The 20,983-nt window shown below is 32.0% G+C and overlaps 2 protein-coding genes and 1 long non-coding RNA gene across 18 annotated transcripts in view; 2 read left to right on the top strand and 1 right to left on the bottom strand.

Moving 5' to 3' along the window:
• Positions 1–2,456, top strand: part of LOC148880773 (3-hydroxyisobutyryl-CoA hydrolase 1-like) — a 46,189-nt gene extending 43,733 nt beyond the window's left edge. For all 4 annotated transcript variants that reach the window (XM_088962797.1, XM_088962798.1, XM_088962796.1 and 1 more), the window contains 5 exons: positions 1,038–1,098; positions 1,293–1,391; positions 1,593–1,694; positions 1,790–1,831; positions 1,964–2,456. In XM_088962797.1, coding sequence (XP_088818923.1) covers positions 1,038–1,098; positions 1,293–1,391; positions 1,593–1,694; positions 1,790–1,831; positions 1,964–2,104 — 445 coding nt within the window. In that variant the 3' untranslated portion in view covers positions 2,105–2,456. The remainder of the gene's footprint in view (positions 1–1,037; positions 1,099–1,292; positions 1,392–1,592; positions 1,695–1,789; positions 1,832–1,963) is intronic.
• Positions 2,457–5,453: 2,997 nt separating this feature from the next.
• LOC148880772 (uncharacterized) lies at positions 5,454–6,513 on the top strand. The gene is made up of 2 exons (XR_016104649.1): positions 5,454–5,711; positions 5,866–6,513. It is a non-coding gene; the product is annotated as an uncharacterized LOC148880772 (long non-coding RNA).
• A 101-nt stretch (positions 6,514–6,614) lies between these two features.
• On the bottom strand, positions 6,615–10,020 carry LOC148880771 (protein LOL1-like). Of its 13 annotated transcripts, none has more exons than XM_088962790.1 (6): positions 9,867–10,020; positions 9,094–9,253; positions 8,480–8,599; positions 8,224–8,337; positions 7,885–7,994; positions 6,615–6,887 (listed from the first exon to the last, which is right to left on the bottom strand). In XM_088962790.1, exons 2-6 carry the CDS (start codon positions 9,149–9,151, stop codon positions 6,849–6,851), a joined length of 441 nt encoding a protein of 146 aa, XP_088818916.1. In that variant the 5' UTR covers positions 9,152–9,253; positions 9,867–10,020; the 3' UTR covers positions 6,615–6,848. The 13 variants fall into 13 exon arrangements, with proteins under 13 accessions (XP_088818916.1, XP_088818908.1, XP_088818919.1 ...); XM_088962782.1 differs by having other exon boundaries at positions 8,224–8,340; positions 9,867–10,001; XM_088962793.1 differs by having other exon boundaries at positions 9,094–9,256; positions 9,867–9,934.
• Between the last annotated feature and the right edge of the window lie 10,963 nt (positions 10,021–20,983).

Here is a 20,983-nt window from a genome sequence, read left to right as displayed (position 1 = left end):
ACTGGTGAATTTACAGCACATATTTGTGAACTTCAGTAGGAGGGATGCCAAGACACTCCTAATTTAAATGAGACTAAATAAAATAAAAACTTAATTCAATTTCTCCTCCCCAGGACGATTTGAAATTTGAAAGGTGTGTTAGATCTTCTACAGCTGAGATCAGCTCACTCCTCCCCCATATCCTTCCTATGACAAGCAGGTTGCATGTGTCCCATATCTGTTTGCTTAGCGTGTGGAGCATCATCTCCCATGTTCCACTTCCACTGTCGCAGCAAGCAACATAGGCTGAAAGAAGGTATACCATCCCTAAAGATAGCAGCATCAATGACATGGATAGAATCCATCTATTCGTGAAGGAAGAGATGAGCATCATGTTGGGAGCATCTGGAGGCTTCTTTGCGATGGTTGGGGAGGGGGTTTTATACAAAGCTTGATCCAATGATATTCAACCTCATTGAATTTGTTTTTCATTTTACACATGCAACCTGCTTGTCATATCCTTCCTATGACAAGCAGGTTGCATGTGTTCCATATCTGTTTGCTTAGCGTGTGGAGCACCATCTCCCATGTTCCACTTCCACTGTCGCAGCAAGCAACATAGGCTGAAATAAAGTATACCATCCCTAAAGATAGCAGCATCAATGACATGGATAGAATCCATCTATGCGTGAAGGAAGAGATGAGCATCATGTTGGGAGCATCTGGAGGCTTCTTTGCGATGGTTGGGGAGGGGGTTTTATACAAAACTTGATCCAATGCTATTCAACCTCATTGAATTTGTTTTTCATTTTATTGAAGATTGAAATCTTTGGACAAATAGCTGGTTAATGCTATACTTAGAAGAAGTGACTCAGGAAAGAAGCTCAACATAAACTGGCTGGTACTCCTATCTCAACAAATCTTAGAATTGTCAGCTAATCTTCTTCTAGTAGTTACGGTGTCTTATTTATTTGATAAATGATTTTCAATTGCCTATTTATTAATATACACTATATTTCCTGGATGCTCATCTTTATTGAGTTTTTTCCTGGTTGCAGATTGGATGCTATTAATAGGTGTTTCTCTAAAAGGACGGTTGAAGAAATTTTATCTGCTCTTGTAAGTTCATGCAATGTTTGTTAACATGCTTTACATTTCTCTTGCTTGAAGTTTGTATGCGGTTTTATCTTATGCTCTTTTTTCCTAGTGCTTTTACTTCTTGGTCATGATTGAAGTTCATAAATTTTATACCGATCTAAAGAAAAAAAAACCATGGGTCTTGTTTAAGTGAAATTTTCATGTTGTTATTGTAGGAGAAAGAGGCCGCAAATGGTGCTGATAATTGGTTATCTGAAACAATTCAGTCACTTAAGAAGGCATCCCCAACAAGTCTTAAAATTTCTCTGAGATCGGTATAGTCATGCACATTCTCAATATATCATCTCCTAATTCTTACAATAGTTCTATTCATCAAAAAAAAAAAAAATTTCTTGCAATAGTTCTATTAAACACCTGCTTAACAATTTTCTAAGTAATGTGGAGCATTCTTATTTCTGACCTATTTTGTTTAAGATACACCTGTTAATATTTAAGCTACTTTCCTGCAATACCAGATTAGAGAAGGGAGGCTGCAAAGTGTTGGTCAGTGCCTTGTTCGAGAGTACAGGATGTGTTGTCATGTTTTACGGAAAGATGTTAGCAAGGATTTCTTTGAGGTCTCTGGAACCTGTTGCCAGTGTGTGTGCGTGTGTTTGTTTGTTTCCTCTCCTCCTAAATCATTCTGAAAATGAAAACCATGTTTCAAATGCAGGGGTGCAGGGCCATACTGTTGGATAAGGACAGAAACCCCAAGGTCTGTTTTTCCTTTGTTCTCTTTTTCTTCAATTGTTTATTCTCTACCTGTTAAAAATTGATAATAAAAGTAAAATAAACAATCCCTATTCATGGTAAATACTTTTTTTAACAATTTTTTTCTTTTTCTCAGTGGGAACCATTGCGATTAGATCTTGTAAGTGATGATATGGTGAATCTATACTTCACCAAGGTGGAAGATGAGGAATGGGAAGATTTAAAACTCCCGGCTAGGCCTAGCTTGCCTGCTGCTTCTTCAATGGCAAAGCTATAAATCCCTCTAAGAACAGATCCATAAGTTGGAAAACATAAACAGCACAGGTATTAAAGAAGACGCCAAGGTAGGCCCTTTCCCTAGGCAATTCCCTATTCAGACTTGGAAGACATACGAGGAAACAAGAGAAGGCCAATGTGTTGGAAAAAATAAACTTTGAAATTTCAGGGATTTCTCCTTCTCTTATTATTAAACTTGATAATAAAGGCTGTAGCATTTGGACCAAAATGGCATCAAAATTGCCATCAGCAGGAACACCACAGAATGTAAGAGAATCCTGAATCTTTAATACAACATTGCAAGACTCATGGAACGGTATTAAAGATGATTTTAGGTACTCCATGTTTTATCATCTCCGAGTCTGCATGTATTCCATTCAGTCAATTCCGCTTTAGCCAATAGAAATATAGAGTAATTCAATTGGACCCTGACCACGTACATGTTGGATGATTCAGTTTGTATGAGGAATGAGGTTATTTTGGGAAGAAAATATATAGTTAGGGGCTCTAATGTGATGTCAATCTCACTGGGGTTTTATTGTGATTTTAGATAATTTTACTATCATCCGAAGAGTTGCTCTCATCAAAGAGACATAATTGGTAGGTACCATCGCTAGATTAATGATCTCTACTCTTCTCTTTTATCTTCTTTTATTTTTTATTGTTTACAAATTACAACAAGATAGCATCAGAGCAATAAGAAGATGAGATTGATGATGATAATGCTGCTAATGATCTCTCTTTCTTTTCTTATAATGTTTTTCTTATACTATAATTTAATGTTCGTTCTTGCAGTTAACCTTCATTCAGTTGATGTTTTTGTAATTCTATTAATGGTCCTACTGGTTTGATCTCCTTATTCATAACGACATAACCTCAGTCCCCTCTTCTGGTATTTGCTATCAAACCCGATTTTACTAATAATTTTACTTTAAAGAGTAATTATAACTCATAAGAATTATCATAAATAATAAGTTTCAGAATTATATGAATAGTAATTGTTTTATTAAATATTAGATGTTTTTGTTGTATACTTTTTTATTTGTTTGTTTCTTTTTTGAAGATTTTTGGAGAAGTTTCAAGCAATATTTTTATGCCTAGAAAAAAGTTTTACGGATTTTATCTTAAAAATCAGATACCATGATTTTTGTGAAACTTAAGCTTTCTTGTCTAGATCTATCATGGTACTTGGGATTCTTTAAATTTTCTTTCAAGTTTCTGAGCCCAACATTTTGAGCTTCTTAAATTTTGTGACATTGACTTAATGTCCTCTATTTCTCTCTTTATTCTGGTGCTAGGGTGGATTTCATCATGAAAGACTTTATGAATGTTTACTGTGCCTAGATCCTTTTGACAGGGATTCTACTTATAATCTTATTTCAAGTGTTATTGGTAAAAATTCAAATGTCTAGTTGTAGGCTAGATTAAATTTCAGATTTGAAAATTAAAGGACAAGAGGGGTGTTTTTATCATGAGAATGTTTTTGGTTGAAAAACCTTTTTTCTGTCATTGGTTGAAAAAACTTGATGACGTATTTGTTGTGCATTACATTTTCTTGATGAAATTCTTAAAAGACAATTTTGATTATGGAAAAATTTCTATTATGTTTAAGAGTCATTTTTTAATTGTTTCTTTTGTGTCATTAAAGTATTTGATATTATCAAAAGTATCTGGTAGAATATTCCTAACACAGTTGTATTTTTGAAATTTGTTGTAAAATTCATTTAGTGGGTAGTATATATTCGTTGTAAAATTTGTTGACAAGTAGGTTTAATGATTGGTTGTCTTGAGTAAGAGCTGAAAGTGCCCCTGTCAATGCATTGCAAATTTGTAATCAAGCTAATCGGATCCTTAAAAAGTGTGGAGAGGTAATTGTTGTCCTACTTTAATCCTTAAGTTGCCTTGTTCAAGAGAAGCTCTAGAGTATTACTGAGATTGCATTATGTCTCTTTGAGTAAGCAGGTCGATGTTAGTTTGAAGGGGAAGGTAGAATAATTTTTTGGCTGCAAGCCTGCAATTAATGGTACACGAAAAGGTATAGTATCCAACAGATTAATAACATAGAAATCCTAAACTCTAAAGCACCCAAAACCTCTTGACTTCCCTTTCAAGCAAAGACGATGTATACAAGAGAAAACCCTCAAACTATATAAACCTTTGAATTTGGTTCGGACCCATAAGTTGAATATGGATTGAATTTATACTGTTATGGAATTTTGTCTTTTAAGTTTTTCTCAACTTAATTTGGAGTGGGTAGTGACGAGGAATTCAAGGCACAAACATAATACATATCCCATGAGAAAGCATAGTTAATGTCTTAATATATTTCAAATCCCTTAATTTGCAGAAATGGATATGATAATCATTTCAGCAAAGGTCTTTCCCTTTCCATTTCAATGAATAGAGGCAGTGCCTGAAAAGATAATGTTCCTTGGATATTCTCTATCGCTCAGAATACAGAGCTCGGTTTCTTAAATCCATATTTTCATGTACTACAGTTTGTGCCAAAAGTTACACGCATTGTGATCAGCTGCTATCAATGTGGGAATGAAACTTGACCACTTGGACCATTTGAGAGTGTTTGGATAAGCTTTTTCGAAGTAATTTCAAGCTTTGGACGGCAAAGATGAGATTTACAGCTTGGTAAACTGTGCTTTCAGAACTTAGATTTCTTGAATGCAAAGGTAAAATTACAATAAAAAGCATGAAGCAATCAATACTAGGCTGCTTAGAGCTTCGGTTGCATGCTTTTTGGCAAATGTATTTTTTGCAAAACACGGTAAAGAAGAAGCATATGCAGCTTCACCAATGTCTTGTAAACACGATAAGACAAAATGTGGCAAAATATGTCAGGTGGCAAATTTTGTGATACATGATAATAATTATGTTATATAAAAAGTGGTAAAATATATGCCACATGACAATTTATGACACGTGGCACAGATTTGTGCAACATGAGAACATGACACAGCTATGATTGTTTTTTACATGCACCACATGGCATGGCTACTTCAATGCCATGGTGTCTTAAAAGGACATATGGCATGATGCATAGGGCATGTGACATAAAATCTCTATATCATAAATTCCGAGAAATAACAGGTGGTATGTGAAATTTATCATGTAAAATGTGCTAAAAGAATCTAGATTTTGTCCTCACACCGTTTTCACAATACTTCAGCCGGGCATTGGGAGCAATTTCCCATGGATGAAAATGGATGAAAATATATAAGCACAGAGATATTTCTAATATACGGTTGCAAATGTTGTGAGGATGGTACGAGGACCATTTTTGTGAGGACAAAATCTGATCTCTGTCAAATATATAACCAAACTTTTAAGAGTTTCACATCAGTGCCCCCACAATGCCTCGACAGCAAATGCGGGTTCTTCATACTTTTTTTTCGGGCAAGTTGTGATTCCACAAAGCTTCCTATTATGAAGTTATAGACTACTGTAAGTTCTCCCAGTGTGATTGAAATTATGGGGGCATCACCGAAGCCTATCTAGTCCCCTGTGCAGGAACAAGAGATGAGCTTGGTCAAGGATTGACCATGGATTTCTTGGAAGTCTCCCAAGAGTTCACATTGTTCCTTCTGTGAAAAAAGGTCGGAAATGATCTAATACGAAGATTGAAGTGAATTCATGTTAATGTTGGATGTCTTGTTTATCCTCAACTATATTAGAATAATTTTCTTCTCTATGAGGATGATGTCGTTTTCCTAGTCATATTCAGAGATTGATATATTTTGTTATTTTCAGGCCATCCAGGCACAATTTAAAATATCAAAAGGTACCCATATGCAAGGTGAATGTTGCAGACGACGAAACAAGGTTTGATATGCCATCCCTGTCATTTATATAGGAAAATTCAGCAATTTTACCATCTATGATCTACCTGGGACAGATTGACAAAAGGGTCTATTTAAAGGAAAATTACAGGTTTTGTGGAAGTTCCTGATATGTTTTCCCACCTTCTGAAAAGCCGTTCTAATTGTGGATGGGCCACCAGACCTATTTACCCTGTTCGGTAGGAATAAGATGGTTGGTTTTCTTATGGATTTATCATTTAGTTCCTTAATAAGACAGCTTTACCTGGTAAGATGGATATAGCAAATCCAAAATAGTATGGATGCGGGAAAGAAAATGAAAAATATTCAGTTCATCTGTCATATTTTCTATTAGTTACCTCTTTCCCGAACTTTTTTAGCATCTTCCTATTTCTTGTGTTTTTCTAAATCCCAGAATGCATAGTTGAATCTGACAATAACTTATTACTATATTGTCATCAAATATGTAACCAGAAGGTTGTCAATCCTCATCTTCTGAAATCTGAATCTTCTGTAACCAAAAGCTTCTATAACCATTCAATTTGATCCTTTGGCCTTATATGGTTGTAACTGTTATTATTTAGTTTGTGGATCATTGGAGAATTTGAGAACAGAAAATATCGGAAGTGTTACATGATCGTGCTACTATGTTGCATAAAGTAAGAGAATACAAAAGCCTAATTTGAAATTTTATAATTTCATCACAACCTAATAGTCTTCTCGTAGAATAATGTTCACATATACAGCCTGCCAAAACTTCTTATTGAGTGCGAGGCCAAGAAAGAAAAAGAACTCTATACATTCAGCTAGGAGGTATATTATCCACCTGTTGATAAAAGCAATTAGGTGACATGCCGTATGAAAGAAGAATGAACTCATGAAGTCTGTATTTGCTGGCTTAGTTGCATATGAGCCTTAATTGTTGAACTTCTGCTCAGCAGTGATTGGTAAAGCCTATATCATCCATTAGTACATATATTAAGAACATAAAGAAACAAGAAACACATCTGTTAACTATATGCCTAAACTGCACAATTCATACTGTTTTATAATGAAATATTAAAAAGAAAAAAGATGTAAAGGGGAAATTTTTTGGGAGTTCATGAAACAGTTATAGAAACAGCAAATTTTGGTAATATTGTCTATTACATCTATGTGCACGGTTCTCCCCAATGGGACTGGAGTGAGATCCTGAGTGTCTTAGAGGTAAGCTTATCTTGATACCAATCCACATCTCCATTTCCTACCATTTTTATGCATATGCATTTCTAGAAAGGATCCTTTTCTGCACTAAATGGTGGGATTTCTCTCCAGTCCCAACTAAGAGCTAATTTTAACAGCCTTGTTACAAGGAGCACTAATGCGACTGGTAATGCTGCTCAATCTGTCATACATTTAGATCCAAAAACCTAGGGACTCTTCGAATGGTGCATATGTATAGAACTATGCAAGAGATGATAGTATTATCAGCAACAGCTTGAAGAATTTATGGGAAAAAAATTATTAAGAAAGTTTAGGTATGTATCTGGCCCACATGCACCATATATGAGACCAACACTGGGGAACAGTCTTATGCTTTAATCATTTGGTGAATGACTGAAGATGGATTTAAAAGTTTTTGAGGGTGTTCCTGCCGGTAGTGTGCCAAACAAACTGGAAAGGAAGCGGAGTGATTCCGCTGTTGATGCCCTCTAAAAACTCCTACAATGTGATGGATTTCTGCTTTATATACGTATTAAAGCCAAGTGCTGGCCACAAACTCCTACTTGATTTCTTTATTCACTTTTGTAATATTAATCTGTAGTAGAAATCTTGAAAGCTCTTAATGCCCAAGCAAGAAAATGTTATGCACATCAGGCTTAAGAAAGAAAATTATCTTCTGATGGAGTACTTTACACATACTGAAGAGTGAAGACAGGTTTAAAATTAATAAAATAAGCAATATACTGACCCCAATTGATGTCACAAAATTGCAAACTGCACATTTCACAGATCGTGCTCCATATTGGTACATTAAGAGCATCCAGCAGTTCCCACAGTTTACATGTGCAACCTGGTTTGCTGCATAAGAGAAGAAAAAAAAAATTCAAATGAATGTTACCTGAAAAATGTACAGTTCTCCTGGCAATAAGTTTTTTGGTTTATTATATTACTCCCTTGATTAGTCTTAATGTGAATGTAATAAGAAACAAGAATCACCACCCCAAGAAAATTTGAGCTAATCTTCAACTTGCTTAAATCTCTGGCTAAACAGGTTAATGGGTTTGAAGTACTATTATGAGTTGTATACCTTCCATGGCTAGATTGATAGTGTGACAACAAGAACACTGCACACTTGTAGCTCCACGAATATACATCAATAAGGTGTGGCAGCCTCCACAGACCAATTGAGCCATTTCAGTTCCTACTTGGAGTCGAACACAATATAGAGATCATAACTAATTCAGCTTGAAAACTTTGTTGATTCAGGAAACCATTCTAATGTTCCAATGGATAAAATATGCAGAGTCAAATGGAAACAGGGGAAAGAAGGTTAAGAGGCATACCAGGAGGCGGCACAGCTGTAACTGCATTGCAAACAGCACAACATACAGATGTTGCTCCAACTGGATAGGCAAGAAGGTTTCGACAGCCAGAGCAAACAAGTTGGCTTTTTGCACCTGGGACTGACCATGGATTTGCGTATATTAGATTAATATCAACATATTTTGCGCCTCCACTACCTCTAATCGCTAGAAAGTAAAACAGAAAAAACTTCAATTGATGCAAAAGCAGGAAAATCTATTTCTCTGCCTAGACATAGGAACAGAACCAGCCAATCATTAGTCATTACAATCTATATACTTCCAAAACAATATTTCAAATTTAGTACAGATCATTTCCATTCTAACTTCTTAATACCAGAAGCTCACCAGTGGAGATTGATACTGGATTTTACTCAAAATTACTCTTAATGATTCGTTGAACTAAAAGAGCCCAACTTATAAAGGCCAACATAAATCAACCTCCAAATCCCAAAACACCATCTTGTGTCTACAAAAGTGAAATATTTGCACTGCAATGCTTTTGATATCAGGAATTATTTCAAAACTTAACAAAACAAAGACAGAAAATTCAGATTGCTGTGAGCCTAAAATTAGCAGGCGGCCAGGGGACCAACCGTTTGGTGGCATAAATGGTACTGGAGCCGTAGGATACGGGGCGAGAGGAACCGGCATTGCTTTATCTGACAACTTAAGCCTTCCTTCTCCAAGCTTCTAAAAACTTGCAGTCTCAAGCAAAGCAAAACATAATTCTGTCTCCCATTCCCATCATCCCTTCTGCTAAATTAAAACAGAATGAAAAGCGACCAACTATTATGAGATAAAATAAAAGGAGACATGACAAAACGTTGTAATAAATCAAAGCAAACCACATGCATTACAGGATATCTAATAAAATGCATTATGAGATACAAGAAAAGGGCTTCAGAACCACATGCATTACAGAATATCCTCGTACAAGAATGAAGAACAAAAGAGAATATCCAACGGAAGAAGAGTAGAGAGAGAGAGAGAAAGACGGAGATAGATTTCTGAGATTTTCGTATAAAAGAAAATAAAACAGTAACCACTTCACATTACATTTCAAGTAGTAAGAGCAAGAAACATACAGGGGTTGTATCGAAATCCCATAAAAAAAACCTATTGAATTATTGAATAACAACTGTTAAGGAATTCTACTAAAAACCAGACATGATGCTGGGATGCTGGAACTCAGTATTCAGATTCCCAGAAAAGCTAGACCACTGACGAAAATTTAAAAGCAATGAACTGAGTAAAACTTAGAGGCAATATGCTCATACCCCTTTGCAGGTTGCAGATGAAATGAGAGAGAGAGAGAGAGAATTTCTAAGAAGGTTGGTGTTAAAACATATAAAAGAGATCTTTTTACCTTTTCCCTCTGAATTCGTTCTTCCCCTTGTAACGGTGTAAGTGGAACTAGGGAGCTGAGGTGACTTTCTTCCATTTATGTTGGTGGCATTTCTAGATCATAATCTCTCAGAAATTCTGGGACCCATTGATCTCGCCCTTGTTGTCTTCTTCTTGGGCCAACTCATGGCATGCACGTGAGTTATATTTCCAACCACACCTTCCCCTCTCACCAGAACTTTAGGCGGTTCAGAACCAACCACGTAACCTGACACAACTATCAAAGCCGTCCAAAACATGGTTTTATGTTTTTTTATTGTACATATGATATGATAACTTTTTGAAGGTTACAGAAATAAAAAACTGTAAATTAATGAGGAATTTTGAGAGTTAATACCCTCTCACCAGTCATAAAATTAGATAACGAGGTCATAAGCCAATGTAATTCTTCAATGAAGCTGACTGACCAGACAAGAAAGAGGATTCGATTTCCTTGTAATATGGATAACTGGATAAGGTTTTGTTGAATTGAGGTGAGATGTTGCTTTGCACATTAGATTAGTGTAAAATTATTGAATATTTGAAATCACCGGTGTAAGATAGAGATTGAATATATATCTCCTTCAAAGTTCAAAGTTCAATGTTCAAACCAATGTGAATATATTCAACAAGCCTTATCCCAAGTTCCCAACTGTATGAATTCAATTGAAAAGTTGAAATTGGTGTTGCAAAGGTAGAAGAAGAAAGAGAGTCTACATCATTGTATCAGATGCAATTAATGGTATAAGCAAAATGTGAACCAAACATTTTCAAGCTCCCTATATCTTGTATGGGTTTAACTCAAGGTTTTTAAAATCGAATCGAACAACGAATTATTCAGGGTCTGGTTCTCAAGTCGAACGGTCTAATCATTCAAATCAAATGGATGGTTCATTCTGATAAAAAATAAAAAATTAAAAAATTAAAATTGGTCTTAAATTATTGTCAAGGTCGACAGTTTGATTGTTCAAGTCAACGATTTATTGACTAAATCAATGATTTTTGGCCAAAAAACAATTCTGAAATGAAACAGTGATCGATTCCTAATTTTTTCGGTCCAACTGTCTGGTCCGCTCAAAAAATTAGTAAGCTGCTTTTTAACTACTAATTAAATGTCTGTTTCTATAATCAACTTTCTACTTATTGAGGCAACCCTCAACTCCCTTACTGGTTGCATGACACGTGGAAAGAAAGATTAGTAAGCTCCACATAAGGTGATGCAGACAATTATAAAGTTAGGTAAGGTGGGGATGATGCTAACAACAGACCATGGTTTCACAAATCCACTTTCCTTGTGGCTCCATTGCCAAAGGGTTAGGTCCAAAGCATTTCATGAGCTGGGGTCCCCTGAAGTCACTCTCTGATAATCTCACACTCACAGCAGATGGAAGGAGAGGATTCTCTAATGTGATATTGTGAAGTGATAGCAGTTGTATGACAATGTCAATGTTTCAAAATTTTAATTAGTACAATCGAGTTTCCAACATTTTTTTTTGTTTAGTTGAAGGACAAAAATTTACTCTGTCTTTCTTTCCTTCATATTTTCTCTCTAACATATATTTTATTTTTTACTTTCAATTTATTTATTTGAATTTTTTTATTGAAGCAAATTCTTTTATATTTTGTAATTTCTATAGCAATTTCTGTGATGCCGGAAAGATATGATACAGAAAAAAACTTTGATCAATCATAATCCACTGTCAATTCTGATGAATATTAATTGATTGGTCATCACATTTTGAGGTATTATGTCTTTCTGTTAACTCGAAACCTGATTGACCTAAACAGATTTTTTCCCAGGTAGAGTTAGTAAAAATTTGGATTCAACCCAACCCTATTTGAAATGGGTTTTGATGTGTATTATATATAAATATATCCTTTTATTTTTATAGGTAGCAGAGGATTTTATTTCCACTTAAAAAAAAAACTATTAGAAATACAAATATATTATATGGATATTTTAATCCTTGATTGAATTATCATTATCTTTTACATTGAAATTCAAAATCATGACAACTCCTCGGTGACAAAGTGAGCTGGTGACGGCCAATAATTCATACAAAAGGAACCAAGGAATGATGCAAGAAGTGTGAGTAATATTGAAGAGAAGGTGGTACATCTGTTGTTGTGAGGCGTTAGCAATCAAGCTTATTCCCTTTTTTTTTATAAGTACCAAAAAGAGAAAAAGGAACGCTGTTGTTACCGGTGCCGGAAAATGATGTCTCCTTCCAGCCAGGTGCCACTCATTTTGCTAACCAATCACTATTCGTGTGTAGAGTGAGCAAAGGGACCAGGAGAGAGGATTCCGTGGCTATCCTTTTCGTTTGTACTTGAAAGTGGACAAGTGGAAACTGTCAGACGTGTGGGGCCTACTGATTGAATGGTCCTGATTTACGCTAAGACTCAGGTGGGGTAGTATACTTTACAGCCAAGTCTGAGTCGCTTCGTACCGGGTCCTTGCTTTTAAGGTCCCATCCTGGCTTTTAAGGTCCCATCCTGAACAAGGCATTATTTTGGATTTCTTGTTTTGATAATTTAAGGTATTATGTGGATTGGGGCTGCAAGCAGGGGGTGATGTGAAAAACCAAAAATGTAATTGAACCGAATATCCAAATTGATCCGTTTGATATTTTAGAAAAAACTGAATGCATTAATTTGGTTTCAATTAATTAATATCTATTTAAATATCTATATCTATTATCCATATCTATATTGTATCTATACTATTTATAAAAGTGTGAATCAAGAGGTATTGGCTTATAGAATTTTTCTTTACTGTAATATCCCTCCTCTTGAATTTAGTTTATCTTTATTGAAAAACAGAAAATGTAATTAAAAAAAGAGTACTATCATTAAGTACATTGGATTACCTCTCATTAAGTCTCACATTTAAGTCATTAAATAAATCACATTCTCACTCATTGAATTCAATATTTATAATTTTTTTTGTCATCATTAAATTCCACTAATAAATCCATACACAACAATTATTAATAGAATGAAATTTTATATTTTTAAAATAAACATAGAAATGAAATCATATTTTTCATCTAAGTATTGGGTAAATAGTTCAACCATTTAGGTCAAATGAATAATTTCATGATGTCATGAATAAATAATACAAATTTATAAATATAAAAAATACTTTTGTTTATCATCATTAAATTCCACTAATAAATCTATACACAACAATTGTTAATAGAATAGAATTTTATATTTTTAAAATAAACCTAGAAATGAAATCATATTTTCCATCTAGGTTGTGGGTAAGTACTTCAACCATTTGAGTCAAATGGATAATTTTGTGATGTCATAAATAAATAATAAAAATTTAAAAATATAAAAAATACAAAAAAATATAGACAAAAAAAGAAAATTTGAAAAAAAATTAGACACAATTCTATTATTATATATTTGTCATATTAAAAAATAACTACGATAAAATAGACATTTTTATTAATGATGGACATCAAATATACAACGTAAAACTGATGGGAAATTAAACCATCTTCCTATCTAGGGGGTGGGTTAGTGGTTCAACCTTTCAGGTTAAATAGGTTAACCCATAATACATAATTAAAAATAAATATTTTAAAATAGAATAGTACAAAAAATATGAAATAATTTTGGGCACACCTATAATATTATATACTAATAATATAAACAAAAATAAGTATGATAAAATAATAATTATTTTATCAATGATATAAATAAAATGCAAAATTTAAAACTAGTTTGAAAATGAAACCATTTCCATATCTAGATGGTAGGTAGGTCAATAATCTAACATTCCGGGCCAAATGGGTCAATCTATGATGTCATAATTAAGTAACGAATATTAAATACATACATACAAGTGATGGTTTTTCTATCCAAGTGATGGGTTAGTGGTTATGTTATTATTAAATAAAATAAAATATATAAAATTCTAGAAAATATAGAAATTTATTGACAATTTTGGGTACATTCTGTAATATTATATATCCATCATATAAAAAATGTGATTAATGATAATTATTTTATTAATGATAGAAATGGGATAAAAATTAGGATAAAAAATAAAGAACATTAATGTCTAACACGACCCAACTAACCATGTCAAATGGTTCAATAATTTAATTAGCTAGGTCATCATAGGCAAGTGGTTGGTAAGGATGCAAACAGATCAGATCATATTTGAATTATGGTATATTCAAATTTGATATAATCCAAAGATTCAATTGGATCTCATAAATATTGATTCGAATTTGAATCTAATCAAGATGTCAGATATTCAAATCTAATACGATCCGATTTAATTTTTAAAAGTAATAAATTATTAAAAGAAAAAATATAACAGTTAAAATAAAAAATAAAAAATATAAGTATTTTTTCAACTATTTCCATCATATAAAAAGTTTACCAAAATTCAATATAAATAACATATTTATAAATAAATAATAAATAACATATATATTATATATAAATAATATAATATATATATATAAATAATATATATACTATATATATATATATAAATAATTGATTTGACCACAATATTAAAACCAATGTTCAAACAATATACTGGAATTGCATTTCCTCTTGGTATATAAGTAATTTTTATTATCTCATAAATAATAAAAAATAAAAATATAGAATTTTTTATAAAAAAAATTGAACATACATTAATATTATATATTCTTCATATTAAACAAAAATACATTTGAAAAAATGAGAATTATTGTTAGTAAAGATAGAAATGGCTAAAATACAAAGAAAAAAATGAATTAATGTCTTAATCATAGTCCATTTTCCTTGTTAAATAGGTTAATGGTTCAACTAGTAAGGTCCTTTGGTTAATGATTATTATCATCATCATCATTTGGTACTGCCACATGCAAAAATAAATGTGGAAATAAGAATTACTTTTATTGATGATGAAAATGTAATACATGAATTAAAATCAATCGAAAAAGAAAAAATGGTTTTTCCATCCAAGTGGTGGGTTAATGGTTTAACTATCCATGTCAAATGGATCAACACATGATATTATTATTAAATAATAAAATACATAAAATTCTAGAAATTAGAAATCTGTAGATAATTTTGGGTACATTCTATAATATTATATATTTATCATATAAAAAAGTGTGATTAATGAGAATTATTTTCATTAATAATAGAAATGGGATAAAAATTAGGATAAAAAATAAAGAGAATTAATGTCTAACACATGACCCCACTAACCATGTCAAATAGTTTAATGATTTTGTAGGCAAGTGGTTTGGTAGGGGTGCAAATAGATCGGATTGGATTTGAATCAGGGTATATTTGAATCGATTCAATTCAAAGATCTGATCGGATCTCATAAATATTGATTCAAATCTGAATTCGGTCAATGTGTTGGATTTCTGAATCTGATACGACCCGATTTAATTTGAAAAAATAATAAATTATTAAAAGGAAAAGAAAATATAATAATTGAAATAAAGAAAAAAATATAATTATTTTTCAACTATTTTCATCATATAAGAATTTTACAAAAATGCAATATAAATAAAATATTTATAAATAAATAATAATTAACACACACACACACACACACACACACACATATATATATATATATATAGTTGATTTGACCATAATATTGAAAACAAATATTCAAACAATATATTGGAATTGCATTTCCTCTTGGTAAATAAGTAATTTTTATTATCTCATAAATTAAATAATAAAAAAATAAAAATATAGAATTTTTTATAAATTTTATAAAAAAATTTGAACATGCATTAATATTATATATTCTTCATATTAAACAAAAATATGTTTAAAAAATAAGAATTATTGTTAATAACGATAAAAATGGCTAAAGTACAAAGAGAAAATGAATTAATGTCTTAATGTCATTTGGTTGTGAACTATTATCATCATCATCATTTGATATTGCCACGTGCAACGCGTGTACACTTTTACTAGTACTATATATAAGTATGAATGTAATGTGAAACTTTTTTTTTGGAATATTACCCTCTACTTCTTTGTTTGAGAAAGGGTATAAAAATCATTTTATCATAGTTTTAATTCCACCTTTAGTGGCTATTAAAATGTTCATAATTGTGTATTTAGTAAATCTCTAATGGTAAAGTTGAAAATGTAACTCTAATTATTACTTCTCACCTCATTTAATTCCCTCATTAAATCTTATACTAAAATTATTAACCCCCATTTTCTCCTATTAAATTTGATCTGTGTCAATATTTTTAACAATATAAACCCATATATTTTATAACTGACTGAAAAACAAAACCATTTTTAATCCAAGTAGTGGCTAAGTAACTCAACCATCCAAATCAAATTGATCAACCTACGAAGTCATATTTAGGTAATAAAATTTTTAAAATAGAAATAAATATTGAAACTTACAAAAATGTAGAAAAATTTACACATTTATGATATTTTTATTAATTAAATTAAAAAATAAGCAATAATTATTTTTATTGGTAATAAAAATGAAATACATAATTTAGAACTGACCAAAAATGAAATTATTTTATTGTTTGGAAAAGATCAATAGTTCAAATTTTGGGTCAAACATAACCTTTAATGGCACAAATAAATATTAAAAGTTAATAAAATATAAAATATAAAAATAAAAAAATACATAAATTTTTCAAAAAATATTTAGGCACATGTATAATATCATATTTAAAAAAAAGTAAATGTGATATATTAGAATTAGTTTTATACATAAAAAGTACAAAAAAGTTACAAAAAAATTGAACACATCTATAATTCTATATTTACACTACTATAAAAAATATGAATAAGATTGTGAAATTTTCTTTTGACTAAAATACTCATTTTTGAATTTAGTCTCTATTTAATTATGGGGATTAAATTGTAAATTGAACTACTACTTTTCATCATTTCAATTCCCTCAATTTAAATCGTATATTTTTTTATAATGAACAAAAAAAGATTAAATATTACGTAATCAGATTTGGATTTTCAACCCGCATCCTATTAATAATAAAAAATAAAAAAAATACATAAAATTTATAGAAGAATTTGGATGCATTATTATTATCATTATCTTCATCTATAATTATTATGTGTAAAGCACGTGTACACTTACTAGTACTAGTAAATGTGCACATGCGTTATATATGATTGTTTTGAATGACAACAATAATATGGTGATCTAACTATGTAAACATTGAACAATTTGACCTAGGAAATGGGATCAAATGTTAGACATTAACTCTCCTTTTTCCTTGATTTTTGTATGATGAATACATAAGAATAAATTTTATTTTTATTTTTTTACAAATTATTATATTTTTAACTAATTTTTAACTTTTATTAGTTAATTATGACATCATGGTATACCCACTTAACCTAGATGGTTGAACTACTGTTCCGCTACTTATCTGGATAGAAAAATTGATTTGCTCTTGGGTCAATTTTATTGTATTCCATTTTCATTATCAGTAAAATCAAATCTTATTTTTTATACTTATTTTTGTTTAATATGATGAATATAAAATATTAGAAATGTGCTGAAATGTTTTCTACAAAACTTCTATGCTTCTTTTTTGTGTTTTTTGCTTTCTTATCTATTTAAATATTTATTATTTAATTATCACATCATGGGTTGACCTATTTGGTACAAAAGGTTGGACCATTGAATCAATAAAATGGTTTCATTTTTAGATCAATTTTAAAATTTGTTTTCATTTACAACATTAATAAAAATTTTTAGTATTTAATTATGTTATAATGGGTTGGCCTATTTCAGTCAAATGGTTGAATTGATTACCCACCACTTAAAAAAAGTTTTATTTTTTGGCTGTTTTAAAAATGTAGGGTTTATACCATTAAAATTATTGTTCATGGATTTAATTAGTCAAATTAAATGATGAAAAATAAAGGTAACTATACACATAGGATTCAATGAGAAGAATAGGAGTTAATACTATAAATATAGGTTTGATGTGAGGGAATAAAATGAATTCAATAGTTGCATTCAAATTAAAGTTTCTACCCTCGAAATAGAGATCGACTAAATTCAAAAAAAGGAACATTTTGGTTAAGAAAAAATTCTAGAAACATTGGGGTGATCCCCATTTGATTACCCACCAAACCGTGAGTACCCCTAGCTAGTTGTGAGACATTCTATGGTGAATTCAATCCTATCATGGTGATACCCATTTGATCCATTTGTATGAATCCAATATAAATCATCCCGCAAGGTGCCAATTGGCTGGCTGGTAATTTCTGTTGCTGGTTGTAGCGGAGATTTAAAATCAAATCCTGCCTACATCTGGATTGCCGATGGGCTTCCCCCCACATTGTGTAGCCCTTAGATCATGCCAATTTGATTTAATTACATGAACCACAAAAGGCTTATAGGGTTTGCAGTAGTCCACTATTCCATCAATCAAGATTTAAAAAATGGATTCAAGAATGGAATTTCTTTGCCATCGGTTTTTGTGTCAGTGGATTGACCATTTGGTCCGAATGGATCAATTAGTCATGTTTTGAGAAATAAAAATAATAATTAAAATAAAAAAAATGACACAAAAAACTGTTCATTTGGTCGAACAGTTTAGTGGTTTAACCATCTGTATCAATGATTCAGATCAATAATGGTTTTAAAACCATGCCAACAAGTCAACAACAACCTCTCCCCGCATAAATATATTTATTTCTAATTTTGTAAGGCATGAATATGATCACCCTTGTTTGTTTATCAATTGGCTTGAAAAAAGTTTTTTGAGGCAATTAGTTAAAAATATGGCAATGTAAATGCATTATGTATATTATTTTAATTATAGGTCCTCTTTCAGTCCTAGTTCCATCTAAGGGTATCAATGGACTGGTTTTGGATTGGATTCCGTCCAGTCCAAAATCAATTTGGACGGATTGGATGGACCAACAAGACATATTGGATTGGATCAATCGGTCTAAAATATTTATTAGATTGGACTGAACCTGGTCCATTCATAACAAATTTATATTAGATTGGATTGGATTAAATCAATATCTAGTCCATTGACATAAGATAAGAATACATGTGTCAATGGACTGGGTTTGGGTTGAAACCAATCTAAGTCAAAATGAATTTCAACATATTGGATGGTTCAGACATTGAATTGGACCGGTCCAAATTAGTCCAAAACATTCATTGGATTGGATTGGACCTAATCCATTTATAATGAACTCACATTGGACTGGATCGAATTGGACCAAATCCAGTCCAATTGACACCCCTGATTTCGTCTAACAACCAGACGAGGCACCCTTCTTCTTGTCACCAACAAGGACCATCCACACCCAAACATGTCTTGACAATGAATATATAAAGGGGGGGGACAGAAAGCAAAAGGTTAACTAACAAAATACTTACAGTATACTTTCATTTTTCATGTCAATTAGAGGAGTCAAAGGGACGAGGACAATATGGGGCTCACAAGAATGGAAAACAACGTGATTATATATAGGAGAAAAGATGGTGGTTGGGACAAAAATTGGCCTTAAAAAAAATTAAAAAACAGCTAGCCCTTGATGGTGAAGAGGGTGGTGAGTTCTATGAGACTAAGCAAACTCTAGAAGCAGAAAGCACATTATATGTTGAAAGAAAAGCAAACAAGACAGGGACCACTTTTACTAAACTCTTCTCCACGCCCAAAGTTGGGAATCCCAATATTCCAATTAATCAATGTTCTAGAAAACCAAGTTGGTCATTCTGACTCCTTTCCAAACAGGCTCTTATATTTATTGCTGGATTCAAACGTCAAAGCAATCAAATATACACAACACATAGAGATTGAGGAGAGTTGGCACTAATTAGGAGAGTATAGTGGATGTTGGGAATTGAGATCACTAAAACTTGGAGGAAAAGCTCTGAGACACCATTTTTAGAATGTTATTTGCCCCTACTCAGTTCCACTGAGTTTGCTATTTGAGTTACAAATAAATCCATTCTTAGGATATAAAAGAGCCTTGGTGAGAATTTACAACTAGCAAAGTTGAAAAGTCTCCGAAGAAACTTTCTGTAAGATAGTAATAGGTCGATCTAAGAGAAATAGGAGTGATTTCAAAAACTTGTATGTGCATTTGCTTGATTCATGCTCGTTAAATAATTTTTGAAGAGTCATGAAACAGGAGAAGGTGTTGGTTCAGAAAAAGGCTCATTGAATAGTCACAATTTCAAACATTATGATTGTTAAAATGTAGTTAATGGTTAATGACTGTTAACTTTGAATAGTGCCTCTTAATCACACCTAATCGAATTGTGACCATTGAAACATTAACGTTCAGTTTCACACCGAACTGCCCTTTGCTAGCCACGCGAGTGCGAGCAAAGTGTGCCTCTAAAGTGCCTCATTGCGCCATACACATGCGTGCGCATTGCATAGTAGCAAGCCTCTATACTCTCCTTTTTATTTATAAGGAGTGTAAATAAGCTCCTATTTAAAAGCTCAAAACAAGTTTTGTAATTTTCCAATGTGGGACAAATTGAAAACTGGTTTTAATAAGAGAAAAAACTATTTTCCAAAGCATGTGTGCATGTGTATTTTTCATGTAATTGATCAATCAAACCTCATTGGATTCAACGGTGGAAAAGTATAATTATGTAGATATAAACGTGGGGAGGGTCAAGGTCTAATGATTGGGTCATTTGAAAAATCAGTTGTTGATTAAAAGGCCATTAAGTTGTTTTATCTATGCTAAGTACTAATACACGCAATATGAAATTATTTATTTTTGCTTAATTACCATGTGATTCAAAGGCTTAGTTCGAAAAGAGTACAAATGCAAATATGTATAGTGTAAATACATACAAAATGGTTTTGCACTCTACATATTTGCATTTGTACTCCCGCAAAACTGAGCCAAAGAGACAAATACTAAGATTTGTACCAGAGATGGCCTAGGAAGAATACTAATCAATTGAAAATAGTTTTTAATTTCTTCTTAAATCCCTGTATTGCAACCAAACAAAATAATCTAAAATTTGAAACAAATAGGTCAAAATTTACATTCAAATAATTTGCACTGCCATGATTTTGCATCAGTACAAATTTATTTCTATTGCAACCAAACAACACAGTC

This window comes from Nelumbo lutea, chromosome 1 (genome assembly GCF_056320005.1).
Source record: "Nelumbo lutea isolate HS-2025 chromosome 1, American lotus-T2T, whole genome shotgun sequence".
Classification (NCBI taxonomy): domain Eukaryota; kingdom Viridiplantae; phylum Streptophyta; class Magnoliopsida; order Proteales; family Nelumbonaceae; genus Nelumbo; species Nelumbo lutea.
Note: the sequence above shows the minus strand (reverse complement) of the source record. Positions and strands in the feature narration are given on the sequence as shown.